The 17,681-nt window shown below is 40.8% G+C and overlaps 1 protein-coding gene across 21 annotated transcripts in view; it reads right to left on the bottom strand.

The window, feature by feature from the left end:
• lrrfip1a (leucine rich repeat (in FLII) interacting protein 1a) overlaps window positions 1-17,681 on the bottom strand; it is a 51,424-nt gene that overhangs the window by 11,104 nt on the left and 22,639 nt on the right. For 4 of the 21 annotated variants that reach the window (XM_086266977.1, XM_086266966.1, XM_086266967.1 and 1 more), the window contains exons 4-21: window positions 13,655-13,672; window positions 13,440-13,511; window positions 10,958-10,999; window positions 10,488-10,538; window positions 10,254-10,289; window positions 9,355-9,414; window positions 9,231-9,272; window positions 9,076-9,129; window positions 6,324-6,383; window positions 4,856-5,023; window positions 4,632-4,676; window positions 4,245-4,307; window positions 3,550-3,627; window positions 2,131-2,223; window positions 1,593-1,619; window positions 1,364-1,489; window positions 815-886; window positions 67-237 (exon numbers count right to left, since the gene is read on the bottom strand). In XM_086266977.1, coding sequence (XP_086123103.1) covers window positions 67-237; window positions 815-886; window positions 1,364-1,489; window positions 1,593-1,619; window positions 2,131-2,223; window positions 3,550-3,627; window positions 4,245-4,307; window positions 4,632-4,676; window positions 4,856-5,023; window positions 6,324-6,383; window positions 9,076-9,129; window positions 9,231-9,272; window positions 9,355-9,414; window positions 10,254-10,289; window positions 10,488-10,538; window positions 10,958-10,999; window positions 13,440-13,511; window positions 13,655-13,672 — 1,278 coding nt within the window. Of the gene's footprint in view, window positions 1-66; window positions 238-814; window positions 887-1,363; window positions 1,490-1,592; window positions 1,620-2,130; window positions 2,224-3,549; window positions 3,628-4,244; window positions 4,308-4,631; window positions 4,677-4,855; window positions 5,024-6,323; window positions 8,258-9,075; window positions 9,130-9,230; window positions 9,273-9,354; window positions 9,415-10,253; window positions 10,290-10,487; window positions 10,539-10,957; window positions 11,000-13,439; window positions 13,512-13,654; window positions 13,673-17,681 lie in introns of those variants that run through there. The other 17 variants (XM_086266979.1, XM_086266970.1, XM_086266988.1 and 14 more) reach the window with 14 other exon arrangements.

Genomic DNA, 17,681 nt, shown 5'->3' with positions numbered 1-17,681 from the left:
TAAAAAATGACATATTGTGCTTCTTCACTTTATATTAATGGCAGTTTTAAAGACAGTCTGTCGTACCTTGACTTTCTCCTCGTGCTCTCGGCGTGACTCAGTTAGCAGCTCCTCCAGCTCCATGAGTGAGTCTTTGAGCGTGTCCACCTGGTACATCAGGTTGTTTTTCTCATTGTCCAGCTGAGCGTTCGACACCATGGCCTTACGATACTTCTCCTCCACTTCTGCTAGTGCATCCTGATGCATTGACAAAGGATAGAGGATTATCACAGTTGCTAGCTCATCACCCTCCAACCGGTAACAGCAGGTGGCTGGCACACCCTGAACCTGGTTCTTCTTCACCACCGTCGCCATGTGCTGTTCAGCTAGCACCATTATATATACAGTATTTTTATTTTACTATGTAACACTCCATGAGATTGCGGTTGATGAATCAGCACTGTGTTAATAAAACTGCACTAATGAATTTAGATTAAAGTCTGAATTATGTACTTTCTGTAAGTGAAAATGAAATTAAGCACACATGCATGCACACACATCAAAAGAAAGAAAGACCACATGCAGATGTCACAGTTAGCATGCAACGTATTTGAGCCACATCAAAGGACTGCTAATTAGTGTCCTTTCACTCCTACTTATTGAGGAAGAATTGAACACTCTCTCCACAAGTTATTAATCTGTATTAGCAGAAGCCTCAGAGGAAAGGATTTCAACCCAGTGTGCCATAAAAGCAAAAAGAAAACCACAATAACCAGTTCAAGTCAGGGGAGGCAAACCAGTTAGTTAACAATATGAAAGGCTCTCAGGTTTATACCTTGACTTCTTTTAGGTTCTGAGTGTACTTGGCTTCCACTTCCTGAATCTGATCCTTCAGTTCGTGAATCTCCTGGTAAAGAGTGCAGCAGCAGCAGCAGCAGAGGTGAGCAGAGAAGCACAGCGTGACAGTAGCAGTGAAGGTGAAGCAGAGAGTTTGGTGAACAGTTAACACCGTGAGAGGACAGCTTCGCAAAGACAACGAGAACGGTAAAAACATGACACAAACTGACAAAACAGCTAGCCCGGCTGTTATGACTGAGTAACTGAGTTATGTTTTTCAGAGGCTGTTTAAAGAAACAGTTTAAATAAAAACTTTGTCTTAAAAATTTGGCTTATTGCAAAAAAAGCTTTTTTTATGTAGTTTTTAAAAATTCCATCGCCTTTTGCGCTAGGAAAACACGATTCATTCTGACATGAGTCTTTCTGCTTTTAATCAAACTATCTTTTAACAATAGCGATCAATAAAAAAAACAACTGGGACATGTCCAGCTACTGTTTTGAAGCATCCCTGCTATTAACACAATCCTCTCTGTCTACAGGACTGTACCTTGATTTCTCGTATGGAGCTCTCGGCGTCTACAGTTAAAGCCGTTTCTCCGCTTCCTCTCCGGGAGGACGACCCTCCTAATGAGGTGAGCGTGGCTGCTGTTAAGGCTGAAGCTGCTCGAGATCCCTGACACAACGAAAAAGAAATTTGTTACATAAAATACATCCAAACATATTGTAACAATAGCATTCAGTCTTCTCCATAACTGTCAAAAAAGTGCATTTCTCACCTTCTCAAGATAATCTCTGTCCTCCACCTGTTGAGAAAGATAAACACAGTCAGAGGAATCAGAGGCACATGAGAGACCACAGGGCCAAGAGGATGACCTGAGGGAGGAAGGAAGTCCCACAATCGTCACTGCAGCTACCGTAGCACTGATTTATCTTCACATCTGCTGATAAAAAGCAACACACCATACAAAAACCTCCAAGGACCGGAATCTGCCATCTATTCACAAGCACAAATTCATCTCTGTAGCAGCGTGCAAATGATTAATCAGAGTGATGTCAAAGCTCTCTCAAAAATATCAAACTAACAGCAGATCTGTGTTAAAAAAACAACAGCACACACAGAAACTGCAGTTTCAACACAGATTAACTTCGCACACAAACCCAGTTAACAGCAATCGCTGTCTTTGCAGTAATAATAAACAAAGTTAGTTTAAAAAGGAAAAGGAAAAACCCCCCAAAAAACAGGCGGCATATAAGAAATCAGGCAGGAACTCAGCTCACATCACAGCCTCGGCCTGCGGGTGCAAAGCTACTCACGTCAGGAAAGTCGGGAATAGTGACATCGTCCAGGTCCCTGGGAAGACCACTGCTACTGCTTCTCAAAAAACTGGCAACAGAGCTGCAATTGCCCTGCGACAGCCACCAGGGGGCACAACACAACAACAAAGAAGCCAAACACTCATTGAATGTTAAGACTTCAGAAAACTTTAAAAGTACTAATTGAAAAAGTACAGCAGGGGCTAAAATTACCACTAATAATCACCATCAGTGCTGTAAAGGTTATTCATCAGTGTATTTAACTTTCATTTCCTATTTTCTAAAACCTGGATGTGTGAAAAAAGGGCCGATAACAAAAAACACAGACATCACTGTGCTGTCCAAAAATGCAAAAAAACCAAACTTGTTATTACACAAGTTTGCACGTTCTGCAGCACATTGCTACATAAAGATGTGTGTGATAAGTTAGATGGCACTAATTTAAAAGAGGAACATTTGTGGGACTGTTTCTGTCACTAAAATGCTTCACTTAAAGTACTCTGTGCAGCTGCAAGCTGGTGACAGATGGTCCCAGTCAGGAACTGCTCTGCAGCTGATCCAAAGCTCACTCGACCACTCCGATGATCACACACTCTGGACCAAGCCCACACTTCAGGCATGAAAGGGATTATCCTTTGTGACCTTCAGGGAGTTAATCTCCACATTACTGATAAACTTGATGGTATGTATTTAGCAGTTACGCTCCACAAGTTCACCAGGAGTGAGTTTTTGTTTATACTCTAAATACGGAGCATTGGTATGTTTTCATGCTGGAGATATCTGCAGACAGTGTTAACTGTGATGCATTCAGATCAAATACTCAACATAGTTTAAGTGCTAGGAGAGTTAGAAATATCTGAAAAATCATCTGACACTGTGCCATGAGATTTTGCCACAGACTCCGGATCTTCTTTATGCCATCGACACCCAAAAATGGTCTGTGGGTCACATCTGTGCTGCAGAGCTGGTAGAAACTTCAGCAAACACCGGCCAAAAATAAAATATCAACATGCCCAAGATAAATGACATGAAATGTTTTAAATAAACAATATTTTTTTTAAATCTGATTTTAGCTCCCTGTGAGAGTCATTACTGCAAACCGCTCTTATTTATGGTTGAGCTATTTTCCACTTTCCCTGCTCACTTTGACTGCAAGTACACCACCTCGCACACGGAGTGGAGCTGATGGAAATGGGAGGAGTAAGGATTGTAAGGGGTGAATATTTCTATGTCTGTCTGAACACACTTTGAGTGAACAAATCCTCCAAACAGTGAATCATGAGCTAAATGTTTCAGTCTAAATGCACGATGGGTCAATGAAAGCATCTTGTCATTTAATGTTATGTCCACATGGCATGCAGCCTAAATCCTTTCAAACTCCAGGATGAGGAGACGCGTATCTGAGGAGGAGAGGCTCACCACTGGGCTGGTACGGGCTGACCCGGCCCTGCTGGACGTTCTGGAGCCGGAGCTGCGATAACTAGTGTACTCTACAGGCTGCAGAGAGAAAACGTCGTCATGTTTCTGTCACCAACTACCATGCACACACTCACATGGTGCCTTTAGTACATAACATGCATCTACCCTTCTTTGTTACTTCAGCTTTACCATGCTTTACCATATTCAACATCTCTTATGCAGCAGAAAAAACGTACATCCTAAATGATGACTAAACTAAATTATGTTTTAGGTAAAAGTCTCTAAAACTAAATCAAAATGTGTTGTTAATGCTGCTTCACTGCACTTGTTTGTACCTCCTACTCTTGTCTGTGTCCAATTTGTTGTTAAGATCTGAGTTGTGCTAATTCATGCATGCCCTTCTCTATAAAAAACTATAAATGCATGTTGTGTGTGTGACTTCCTATTAATTACTACTGCCCATAAACAAGAAGATGATACCCATGCCATATACACGAATCCTTTTAAAAAGCAGATCATTTGCCCAATTGCAGATGATTTACATCCACTGGCTCACCCGGATTCACTCTCCTTTCAGGTAACCATTAGAAACATCCATCCAGACCATATTGGCACATGCAAGTTAATTTAAACACACATCAAACTGAACACACCACCACACACCAAATAACGCCACAATTCCAGCAACATCTTACATGAGAGCCGGCGCTGATGACTCGCCGCGACCCACTGCACAGACTGTCTTCATATAAGGAGCTCTGGACATCACCCCCCCCCCCACACACACACACACACACACACACACAGGGTCAGCTCAGGGTCACACCTCAGCAGTGTGAGCAGACTGTAAGGTTTCTATATTTCTATATTTTGCTCAGTGGATTAAAAAAAAAAAAAAAAAAGTGACCGCTGCCTTCAGTGCCTGATTCAAACTGTGCTCTGTGAGGAAGCCTTTAACTGAAATATTTTGCTGTTGAGATCAACAAACTCAGATGCAGTTGCACATGCTGGTGTGGAGAAGTGCAGGTCGAAGGTGAGTGGGAGGTGTAGCGGTGAAAAAGGTGAGCTGGAAATGAACCAACCCTACGATAAAGCTCCTGGCTGTACTGACTGAGTGACCTGTAGAACTGCAAGAAGGGATGAAGAAGGAAGGAACAATGATGCTTGCATGAGAAATAAATGAATAAACATTTAACTTTAAGCTCTGCTGTCCTGCTCCCGCGATCATGAAGCAGCAGAAAACTGTTTTTTTGGGGGGTAAGTGCGTGTGTCTTTCTGATGGTCTGGCTTTTGTCTGCATACAGACCTGGTAACCATTGAAAGCTGAGCCTGGGTTTCTGGAAGAGGACAGACCATTGAGGCTGTACAAGTCAGAAGAAGCGTAAGAGGCCTGAAATGAGGAGAGCGAGAGTGATGAGCAGAGATAAGAGGGAGACGAGAGAAAAACTGATAGGAGGTTCAGAAGGTCACACAGCTGTTTGTTGAAGCAGCATTTAAAAGAGCGCAGCAGTACACACACACACACACACACACACACACACACACACACACACACACACACACACACAAAATTAAGGGTATTCCTTCCTGACTTCACTTTGGTACCATTGTAAACTACGGTACTGTGCAAAAGTCTTGAGCCTTCTTCATATTTTTGAAGAACCAGGCATTCTTATATTTTTAAAGTTCTTCAGGTTTTCTGATAATCTTCTCTTTTCAGAAGTTATTGGCTGCTTTTTTCCTTTCATTTTCAGTCCAGTCCTTGTGCCTGTTCGTTAAGCCATTAATGACTGACCTATTATTATTCAAGCATTAAAAAGACACCTAACTCAACAGATGAACCAGTTGTGTCTACATATAACAGACAACTTAGCAAAGAGCCCGTTTTAAATTGTATATTTAGGCACTCCTAGCAGCCTGTCACAAAAAACACATTATGTTCAGTGAAGCCTCATCAGAAAATGTCTCAGTGGCTCTCAAGAAGCCTTTCTTAATGAAGAGAAACAGTGAGAAAAGGCTGATGATCTGTAATCAAATGATGAATCCAAATTTAACATGAAACAGATTTCGATTTCAGTACAACAATGATCGCAAACACACTGCCAATGCAGTAAAAGCACAGCTGAATAGAAAAACACATAGTGGAGCACTATCAGTGATGGATTGGTCTCCTGAGAGCCCAGACCTCAACATTATTGAAGCAGTAGGGGATCACCTTGACAGAGACCAGAACACAAAGGCTAAAACATCCAAAGAAGAGCTTTGAATGCCCTTCAAGAAGCCTGGAGAACTATTCCTGCAGACTATTCAAAGAAATTAGAGGAAACCTGGACGGGAAGAGTTCAGGCTGTGTTGAAGAATAAAAGTGGTTACAACAAATACTAAATTTCAAGCTTGTTGAAAGTAAAACAAGCCGTTGTTACTTTATAAATTTTAGATTATAGATTCCTGCAACTATTTTCCAAGAAACATGAAACACAAACAAGAAGGATGACTCAAGAGTTTTGCACAGTATAACCACTCTTTGCAGGAAAAATGTCACAGTCGTGTTTGAAGCTTCTTTTAAATTCAAAGGCAGACAGCTGCCCAGGCTTCAACACCACATCAGCAAGTTCAGTAACATCTAACCATGCACCAGCGAGTAATAGAACTTGTTAGACCACACACACTACACAAATATTTCAGTTAAAATAAACAGACTAAACCGTCAGCGGCTACTTTGGTTATTAGTCATAACTTCGGACAGCGAGTGGACGGCGTGCAGAGCCACGCACCAGCTGCAGGTCTGATCGGGAGACACGAGACAGCCGGCTGTCATCGCTCAGTCTGGAGCTCTGAGAAGCGGGAGACACAGGTGATACCATCAAACACTGTCCAGCAAAATCTGAACTCACATCATCACCAACGCATGCAGTGTTCAAAGTAAAGCAAATAACTGTCATGTTTAAAGGAAAGCTAACATGTCCCATACAAATGTGGCCAAACAGACACAAAAATGAGACAGTACAGTATAATAGTGTTTATATTTCAGCTTTTTAATTAAAGTCATAAGAGCTCCTAATTTGTGTTTTGTTATTTTTCAGGGGGATGAATAACAAAAAAAAATGAGGAAGGAAATCTTATTGTTACTGGTCTAATCATTCAATCGTGAACAAAAAATAACTTCCATTATTTGAATGCTCTTCCAGTTAATTCACTATCCGAACGATCTTCACGGCTTACACACGCTCAAGATCAGCAGCTCCACACGGGACATCCAAATGACAATTTCAGTGTTGGTTTCACAAATGTTACACCCTGTTTGTCATGTTTTAGTTCAGGTTTTTATCTTAGGCTTGTTACTGCCTACCTTTCTGTAATAGTTGACCACTAACAGTAATCTTCAAAGGAGTTTTCAAAGACAAATAAAGTTATTAGAAGCAATATTAGAAGTAGAGATGGCACGATACCACTTTTTTATGTCCGATACCGATACCGATATCATAAATTTGGATATCTGCCGATACCGATATGAATCCGATATAGTGTTTTTTAATCAACAAAACTGTTTTTTAAAATATCTTGCTGCATTTTGCAAGTCTGCAAGTTCATACTCAAGTTTAAAACAACAACTACACTAAAGCTATTCTGTTATACCTGTATACAAAAAAAATATTTCATAGTTCAGCAATACTGATCAATCTAATAAACTTAGACCTACACCATCCTCCCTATTCTGGTATTTTAAAGAGTACTTAGCGTAAATATTAAGCAACCTAACTAATAGGGTTCCAACTCCCAGCAACAACAAAAATAAATAAATAAAAAATAGGGAACCACCCCTCACGCTCCACCTCATGATGCTTAATCGACGTAATCAACCTTAATTTGATGCAGTGTGAAAAAAAATGCACAGAAATCAATTCTTTTTCAAGAAATATTAAATAGATTCAACATCTTTCTTCAACAAAATTGCAGACTGCACAGATGGTACCTTCCCAAAGTAAAAAGTACTATAGCTTACTAGGGTATATATATTAGACTTAATAGTTACTATATACAGTAATTGACTTCTATTCATTTTACATCAAATTAAAACTTTGGGTGTCAGATAATTATTTATTAAAAGCTCGACATTTTAAATGAGAATAAGAAAGAAAAGTATGTCTTTGTGCCCCCTTTTCCCAGTTAATGCCCTATCGGCCCCCCTGGCTAAACTTTGCTAGATCCGCCCCTGCACAGTTACCAGCCGTCAGCTACGTAGAAAAAGATCCTTGAGTAGAAAGTAATATTAAATAAATTGTAACAACAGCTTATCAAGCTTAAACGTGCTGCTGTTGTTCAGCCGCTGGTTTCCTCTTTCTGGTGCAAAGTGGACCAAAAACAAACCAGAGACACGGACTCGCGACAGAAAAGCCGATCAGCTGATCGTTAAGCAGTTTCATGATTGAAGTAGCAGCCGGAGAGCGAGAGGCAGTCGCTCATTAAGCTTAACGTGGGAATGCTTTACAAACATTCAGAGATGGACTTACACACGTGCTTTACTTCTCTCGGGGATAACTTTGTCGGAGATGAAATGCCAGGTTGCTAGCGAAGCTCCAAATGCTATCCAGACCACCGACAGGTCCCGCATGCCACAGCCGCTCTATCACGTGACACATACTGCTCCGACTGCTAACGTTCTGAGGTGAGTTACGGTGTGTTGCAAGTTTTGTGAGGTGCTTTCGTGATATTTAATGGATCGGATTACATTTTTTATTTTTCTCCGATATCCGATCCAGTAATTTAGGTCAGTATCGGACCGATACCGATACGTAATATCGGATCGGTCCATCTCTAATTAGAAGTAACTCTATTTACAAGGTGTTACTAAAAAAATTCACCTTCTCCATTGAGTACAGCTGCTTTGTTTCTGTAAGCCCTTTTCTAACCACCTGTATGAAGCTTTCATTTTTTGAGGATGTCCAAAAAGCAACCCCATTTAAGTTGATTTTCACCAAGCTGGGAAGAGCCAAATCTGAAGTGAAGGGTGGATTGTGAGTGAAAGCTGTGCTGGTCTGAACAAAACACTGGTATGCTTGCAGTTGTGCTCCTGTTGCAATGCCTCTGGGTCATGATCAGTCCTCCCACAGCAGTGACATGAGGGTCAGGTCAGTTTGACACTCAAACACATGTAAATGAGGTTAAATTTGGACAATTTCTAATCTACAACCTGCCACAGCGCTGGAAATTGTCCCGAAGCGCACACGTAGATCAGACAAATTTAAATGTTTTTCTCTTTCTGACTGCAGTTTGCAAAGACTTTTTGCAGTTTGCAAAGACCATTAAAATGACTAAAATACTTTCCTGCCTTGTGGCAACATGTGACATCCTGCTTTACAACCTATTGTTATCAGCTCAATCTGCCTCTGCATTTTTTGTCAACAAACAAGTTTTAACACGCGGCAGGTGTAGCTGGCTCATCAAGCCATAAGCAAAAGCAGATCTCTCATATTGTTCCAGCGTAAGGCTGTTTGGCGGCATGGATCAGAGATGGACAGCACGCACCGTGAGGTCTAGCCTGGAGCGAGACACTCTGCTTTCATCACTGAGTCTTGAGCTCTGACAGAAAGAGGAAAGTTGTGAGCAGATGCTGCATAAACCTTTCCCCCCCCCCCACATCAGCTTGAATGCTTTAATCAGTTTGACACACAGCTACTGACCCTGTCAGATATGACGCTGTATTCGTCATCACAGCCGTTTCTCTGCGAATCAAGAACCAGAATGAAACACACAGATACCAACTCTGTTTGTGCCATGTGTGCAGCAGTTTGAGCTTTTACATACATCTCTGTCTTTGTGCTTATGTTTCTTCTTTTTCTTTGACTTCTTATGTGAGGAGGAGCCCTTGAGAGTGAAGAGAAGCAGAGCAGAGAAGTATAACACAGAGCCGTTTGGACGACAGGTTTGAGAGTGCAGAAGCAAACCGAGCTGCCTACCGAATGTTCATGCACAAATGACTCTCCACACTGAACACACAGCGATTAGTGGCACAATAAAAAACTGATTCAGCCAATAAAATGACTGAGCCAAATATCCGGGATCTTGCATGTCCGGCAGAATGATTAGTAAGAAGAATTTTTCCACAATTACGAAGCACAGGAACAAGCTGCACTACAGCCTAAAATAGTGCAGAGTTTGTTTTGGTTGGAGAAGGATGGCTCCTCAACAGATTCCAAGGTAATCAAAGTTCCTCTACAACAGCACAAACAAGAACTCAATGAGCAACTCTGGAAATTGCTTTGGGAGGTTAGTGATTGATAATGCTAAAAAGCCTTCCAGGGAATTGCCGTGGAGTTTAAATATTTTGGCAGTTTTACAAGGCTTAGAGGCTTAACAAGCTTCAGCTCCAGCTGCTTGGCGTAGAGGAGGCCTACAACGCCCTCGATGTTACATCTTTTTAAAAGGGTTTATGCATCATTTGCAACATCGTGCACAGGTTTACTCAAACATCTGATCATAAAGTAAAGAAATAGGCAGATGGATAATGAGAACAGACAATAAGACCTAATCTGTGTGTTATAACTTAAATGTCTGGCACACAAACATGCTTTGTATTACTATTATTTGAGTTACTGCAGGAACTTGCAAACCAACTGTTAGTCAAAGCAAACAATTCACAACATATCTCTGGGAAAAGCAGTTCAAATTCATCCATCTCGTGTTCAGACACTGTCAGCTCTTACCCCTCCACCATAAGCTCCAACTGCATCAAGATCCGACTGTGCAAAAATACACAACATCATCATGTCACACTAACACCAGCTTGCCAAGTTATCCAGCACTGACACTCTGTCTCCAGAGGAGAGGGTCGGTTTTTGTGAATGAAAATGCAAAGAGAATAACTGATAGGAGAAGAATAAAGGAGGCTTTGTTTTTTTTTGTTTTTTAAAATTACATGAGCTGTTTGTGATACTGACCCTGGCGCTGCCTCGGCTTCCCACTGACATCCGCTCATCGTCGTCTGAGAGCTGCGTGAGAGGGCGAGAGAGTGAAATGGATGGTTAGGGTTCGGAGAATGCAATGGCTTACATCTGCAAACACTCCAAACATGAGATTCTGACAGGAGGCCTCGAGCTGCAAACACACATGGTTCCAAGTCAGCTTTCGGTGTGACCCTAAAGACAGAAACAAACCTCATCTAAACTTCACCACTGCTTCCTTCAGCGCTCTACTCAGATGAATAAAAACAGAGAGCTGCCTAAAGTATGGGCCTGATTCAAGTGTCATGAAAACATGCTGCTGGATCGACCAACACAAAGCCGCATATAACTTCTAATTTAGTTAGTCTGTGCTGTGTTCGTCCGGCACTGACATTTTCATGGTAAAAGACAACAGATTACGGAGTTAAAGCATGAAGAGGTGGAAACAGAGAGAGAGGACTACAAACCATGTGAATCCGTGAAGGACGTGAGTACCTCTCACTGTCTTCCTGAATAAGGGAGGGGAGGGGTGATGATGGAGGAGAGAAGGGATGGAGGGGGTAGAAAGGTAGGAGAGAGATGTCAAACATCAACAGGACAGACGACCAAAGAGGAAAGTGTCATTTGAGCGTTTAAATGTGTTTTGAAGAGTCCAGGACAGATAAACATTTAAACACCACAAAGAGATCAAAGTCATTTATTGTGTTGCTTTACATTGTTATGTTTTATTTTATTTTTTATCACACTAAATTTTTTATCTGTGAAAAGTGCTATATAAATACATTTTGCGTACTTGCTGAAGAACTGATAGTTAATTTAAAGCAAAGGGAATCTGTCATGCAATTTGTATTTGCCAGGTGATAAATTAGATTTAACTGCACTGCTGTTTTCACCTTTTAACTGCGTTAAGATGTGGATTAGAACATATCTATTAGTCCATTGCTGATTATTTGAGCAGATTTCTTTATGTTTTTATTGGCTCAATTTGGAGTCTACAAAGAAAAAATGTGCATTGGAATGGTCAGCTTAAGTGGTTCTTCCTCAGGGCTGAACAGCACCACAAAATAGTGCCTCCCTTTTGTTTTTTCTCTGGAATTTAGACATTATGCCAAATAAATAAAAAAGTAATTTAAAAAAAAACCTCTTTATTCTAGTAAACAAATCACAATATTTGGGTTCAGATGTGATTAAACACTATCCAAACTCCATCATCTTTATTACCCGAATCTATTGGTACAATGCAAACGATGCATATTTTATACCAAGACAACAGCCATGTTTACATGGACACAAGTAACCAGTTAAAAAACCTGACTGGAATAGAAATGCTTCACCTAAACACACCAACTGGAAGATTTTGACCCAATCACACACCTTCGTAGCTTAACCTACCTAGATACAGGTAGGTTACACCAATCCTTAATCAGAGAGGTGTGCATGTAAACACTTTTTCCAGTCAGGAATGTTCTCGATAAGTCGACTAGTCCAGTAATTGTTGCTAATTGCTAATTGTTTACATTTCTACAGCCATTTGCTACTATATAGAGCTGCAGCCTCGACATAGTTGTAGAAAAATGTAAGTCTGTTAATATAGGACCTGATCTTTGTGTTAATATTATTATTATTCTTTTCAATCACAATGTTTTCTTTAGTAGTTTTTTCAAACATTAATTTGTCATATTTTAGTAATATATGAACAACTTTTTAGTAAAACATTTTGACATCATATTTAATATCATAAAATATTTATTTTAAGTGGTTTTTTTTGTTTTTTTGTTTTTTGTTTTTTTTTTAACTTCTTCATTGTGTGGAGCATAACATGCAATGTTCATAATGCACATAATGCAAGGTGCCACCCGATTAAGCAGAGTTTAAAGTAAGATTCAGTATTGAACAGATTAATTAACAGTTTCAATGGCCGTTGTTTAGACAGTTTTTGACATTGACCATTAAACAATCCTCAAATTTAATTTGATATCTCGAGTCTTTTAGTTTTAGACTAATTTCTTTTTCTTGTTTAGTCGACTAAGAAATTCTTTGCCAGAAACTCCCCTACTTCCGATGTTCAAAGTGAAATTATCCTTACTGCGCATGTCTGTTACCATTTAGTGAACATAATGTAGGTGCATTCAAAAAGTGACAAATGTGAGAGAAGGGAGAAACTGAAACCCATACGATGCAGCAAGGTGACGATAAAAAAGGAGACATCCAGAGAGTGGTGTTTGTTTACAGCAATCACAACTACTATTTCTACTATTCCCAGAAAGTTGGACAATTCCAAAATGATTTATTCTGTTTAAATGCTTGACACATGATGCAAACGCACATTAGGATCAGATCAGCTCAGTTAGGGTCAATGTAAACAGTGAAGCTCTAATTTGACACATGTAAACATGGCCACTGACACAGTGACACAACCTGGGTAAAAGGAAGCTCACAGAGGCTCATCCATGCACACTTTAAATCCACAGCTGTCAAACAGTAATCCAGCTGACACTCATGCAATTTTCGCCACATGCCAACACTGTTCAAACTGAAACATTATGATACTGCTGGCAATAAACCGTTGCATAAATTCTCATCACAACCTAAAATTACACATCACAATTAGTCAACAGTTACTCCTACACACAGAGTGTGATTGCTGTGCCAAACCCTTTAAATAATCTGCACAGTCATACTGAGTAAGTGAATTCAACGCAGTAAATCCCATGCAGTCTCGCATCAGCGGGGCAGATGGTCATGCTGATTCAAAGCCAGATGGTCACCCTGCTTTTTTAATAAGTGGATTATCATTAATGTTCAAGCTTTGATTCCTTATAATCTTTTTTTTTTTTTTTTTAAAGGCTCAACAGGAATGACTGAGAATTCAAACACAGACTGGGCACATGGAAAAGTCAAAATACATGCAGATCTGTTAGTGTTGTTATCACAGCACAGTAACTCTACCATCCATTGTTCAATATCTCCCCATTTGTTGTCCACGCGGTCATCTAATTTGGTGTTCAAGCCATAGTATTTCTAGGGAGAGGCAAGAAACGAGGGCAAGATAAAACAGGTAACTTGTTCCATCTTTTTCTAGGGTGCGATCTGAAGCACACATCGAGGATGATCAAATTAAATCCAAAAATGTGCGAAGTAGAAATGAGGAAGAGTAAACCTACCTTCTGCACCTGAAAGATCTAAGCAGCAACACCGAACAGCGACAGAGGAGAAAGAGCGAAAAAAACAAACAGGAAAGATTTAATTAAATCAACATAAAAAAGATAAGTGATGGAAAAAAACTGAAACACTGGAAAGCGAAAAGCAAAACAGCATGCAGGAAAAAGAGCACGAGGCTCAGGTATGTGAAGAACCCCGCTGCACAGCAGGAACTGACCCAAGAACACAAGTTCACCCGAGATTTAACTACCTGTGAGACGCACTTTCACAGCATTTTCCCATGCTCCTGTAACGTTGGTATCAGTGACGGAAAGCTGTGCCAGTGCCACAATGTCACTTTCACATAGTCTGTGTAACCACGACTACATAGCAGAGAAAACCACGTGACCTCGAGAGATCCTGGTACAGAGGGCTTCCAGAACCACAACCACAAGGTGGTTCTCCAAATAAAAAAAACAAACAAAAAAAAACCCCATAAAAAATAAGCTCCTGGGTAACTCTACAAAACATCTCAAGCTGTCCTGTTAGGTTAAGTAGATTTGACACCTAGGACAATAAACGTTATGCTTGTGTAGACATAATGCATATGCAGTAAAATTAAAGATGCAGCCCTGAGCTGCATCTTGACTCATCTCAGAATAAAGAGAAGAAACAAAAGGGAAACAGTGAACCAGGTGAAAGGTCTCCATTTCAGTTACACTCTGCTTGTTTAATATGCACAGATAAAACAAGGAGTATGTGTGTTTTATGTTGTCACCAAAATGCTGCAGCTGAAGCTCACTGCTTTTCCAAGCTACTTGATGTTTTTCCCCTCAGGAAGCTGAAGGTTGCCTTAGATGATGATGAAGATGATGCTTGTCTATTGAAAAAAAGTCTGCTGATGTAAAAAAACAAACAAAACAAAAACAAAACAAAAACAAAACAATCCCCCTGAAATTACCTTCCAGATTTTAAAAGATATTTGGTTGTTAATTCTTTCTTAGTGCAAAATAGTTTGTTTGCACATTTGCTTGGACATCATCAGCAGAGCTCTTGAGACCACACAGTACAGTGTGGAGACCCAGTCATTGTAATTTTGGGTGACGAAAAATGAAAATATATCAGCAGCTTGTACAAAATGTCCAAAAACAAACAAACAAACAAACAAACAAACAAAAACCCCTAAAACCCTCTGGGGTCCAGGAACCTGTGCTCCTAACCCTTTGCTATAAGTGTTACCTTTTTTATTATTGTTATTATTTTATCAAAAGCAGATTAAAGAGATCAAATCAAACCAGCCAGGCTGAGACCCTCTTAGTGTTTCCTGTGGTCGATGTGCTGCGTCACTTGGGGGTGTTGCCATCTGAAATTTGGAATTGTTTGAGGAAATTACGGAAAATTAAGGTTGTTTGACTATTCCGATAAATACAATTAACCTTGGCTTTATTTATTTTGGTAGTGGTTGTTATTCGAGATGTTCTGTGCTGGCAAACTTTTAAAGTAAAATAAAGATCTCTGCAACCTCCAATTTCCTTCATTCTTTGAGTGTTTTGCTGATGTTAACGTGACGGGACAAAACGGAAAGACTGCAATCAGATTTCCTAAAATCTCCCACATACGTTCCTTCACCAGTGAGACCAACACATTGCCTGTTAAATTTAAAACAACCCTAACACACTGCCTTTTTGAGTTTGTTTCAAAAACTCTGCTGACAGCAGGACACACTAAAAACACACCCCACCCTCAATGACGTACTTTCTACCCCAGTGCTTTAATCCAGATTTACTACCACTGTCTCCCTTGTATACTTGCCCAATAAATGGATTGGCCACTTTTGCAGTTCTGGTCATCACAAAGTGATTTGCAGATGACCGCTCTGCCCGCTGCATCGCTGTAGTAGCAGCAGCACTTTTAGGTGATCAATGGAGAACGGCCTCTTGCCCTCACCTAATCTATAATTAACCTGAAATGGAAAGCCACGTCCCCACAACGATAACCTCACAGATATGCTGTCGACTCAGGAAAGTCATACTAAACTTCAAGAAGGTGAAAGTGAGTTATAAAGGTCAGATTTATTTATAAATATCGCTATAATTCATATCGTTACAGAGTCACAGCTCTAATGTTCTGCACACATCTTCCAGAAACTTCCTCTGTTAGAACCTCAGATGCTTCTGACCTTGTGAACTTTGATCTTGCTTCAAGATCAAAGCAATCACAATACTACAATCTAGTTAAAGAGAATTTGATTTTGAGTTGAACTCCAAAGAGCGTAATATTGCACAAAAATGACCAGTGTCCAGTCTAATCAGATTAGGAAGTGACTGGAGGGATCTCGTTTGCTTACTTATCTCTTATTACGTGTCTGGACAGCCTATTAGCAAGAGAGCCAGGCACCGTCATAATCCCATTCATCAACTGAGTTACACAATCAGCCTACATGCCAGCACCGGTCCCCTTTGACTCACCGAGCGCACCTTCTTAATTGGAGGGGTTTTTGGGCGCCTGGTGAGGGCAGCCCTCAGCCCCCCTCTGGTAAGCCGCCGCCCGGCCGTCCTGCTGCCCTCAGGAAACCAGGAAAGGTCGCATCCCTCAGCGGTCAACAGGTAACACCATGACCAGTCATGAAGGCAGGCTGATGGTATGACAGAACGCTGAGATTTGAGCTCAGAGCACTCGGAGCAACCAAGGTTTGAATTTCCCCTCGCGTTTAATGCTGCAAAGCTTCTGCTAATAATCCACTCCTAATTTCTGTCTTCAGCGTATGAGGAAACATCCATAAATCCAGAAGGTGGCCGAGAGCACAGCAACCCATCGCTGGCGTCCACGATACGGCAACAACAACAATAACAACAACGACTGCTCCACTGCAGGCTGGACCACAGAGCACAACCTGCTAAGCCACTTTAGAACTCGGCTAAAAGGTTTAAAGGACACACAAACACACACACTCAGCTTGCCAGTGACCACTAATCTGGCATATGTGACCGATGTGTGTGTGTGTGTGTGTGTGTGCGTACATGCAGAAGATTATTGTTCAGGCTTGACACTTGTGTTTTGATTGGTGAAATAACAATAAATTAATATTATAATTACTAATAATCTTAAAAATATCTTTTAAAAATAGGAATGGTTCCGTGACCAAAAAGCCCACTGTGCTGATCGGTATCCAAGTGTCTGTGACATGGATGAAACTGAAGGATCTGCTGCTAACATTGTGGTTATGAGGTTCTGTGTTTATACCCTAAGGGGTCAAAGGTGTTTGGGTTGCACAAGGGGGGGCTTCACAGTAACCCAGGCCATAAGGCATGTATGGGTGCCTGCGCAACCAGTGAGCTAAACTGGCACTCATTTTGCTCTGTGTCTGTTTGCCTAAAAGGTTTATGGAATTTTTCTTTTAATGTGGTGGTTGCTGAAGCTGCGAAAGCACATGCATGTTGTCTACTAAAATCACAGTGAACTCTGGTCACACAAAGTTTAATGTTGACAGTCACTTGAAATTATGAAGGCACTTATTGTTTCGGAGCAAACACAGCACTCAGTGACTGCAGGAGTTGATGGCAGCAGCCTCCATCTGCAGTACGATGCACCCACAAAAACTGCTCGAGGGATGTAGCAAAGTAGCTAAGAAGCTTTCAACCTCCCCACATCTCAATCTGATGCAGCATCTGTGGCTCCAGCCTGAAACCCACAGAATCCAAAGGGGTGTCTGCTAACGTCACAGTGCGAGAAAGCCAGAACACCCCCAGAGATTCCATGTCCGTGTGCGCAAGCAGCACAGGAAATAAAGTTTATCGACTGAATTTCCAGAAATATGCTTCAACAGTACAGAAACTGTGACTGACGTCTGCCACAGCAGACAATTATTTCACTGTCATTTATTCTTCTGCTTTTTTAAAACAAACAAATAAAAAAATCCCTTCACACAGAAACTGAGCAACTTTTGAGTTGAGTTTCCACAGGTGCTAGGCAGTCTGTAGTCTGTTTATGTGTTCAGGATTACTACTGACTAATAATAGTGAGCTCGGAAAAGCGAGACTCCCCGTGGTT

This window comes from Aulonocara sp. 'chitande type north' Nkhata Bay, linkage group LG16 (assembly GCF_057382095.1).
Source record: "Aulonocara sp. 'chitande type north' Nkhata Bay isolate Kocher_YH1m ecotype deep benthic linkage group LG16, A_spYH_male_GT1.1, whole genome shotgun sequence".
In the NCBI taxonomy this organism is placed as follows: Eukaryota; Metazoa; Chordata; class Actinopteri; order Cichliformes; family Cichlidae; genus Aulonocara; species Aulonocara sp. 'chitande type north' Nkhata Bay.
Note: the sequence above shows the minus strand (reverse complement) of the source record. Positions and strands in the feature narration are given on the sequence as shown.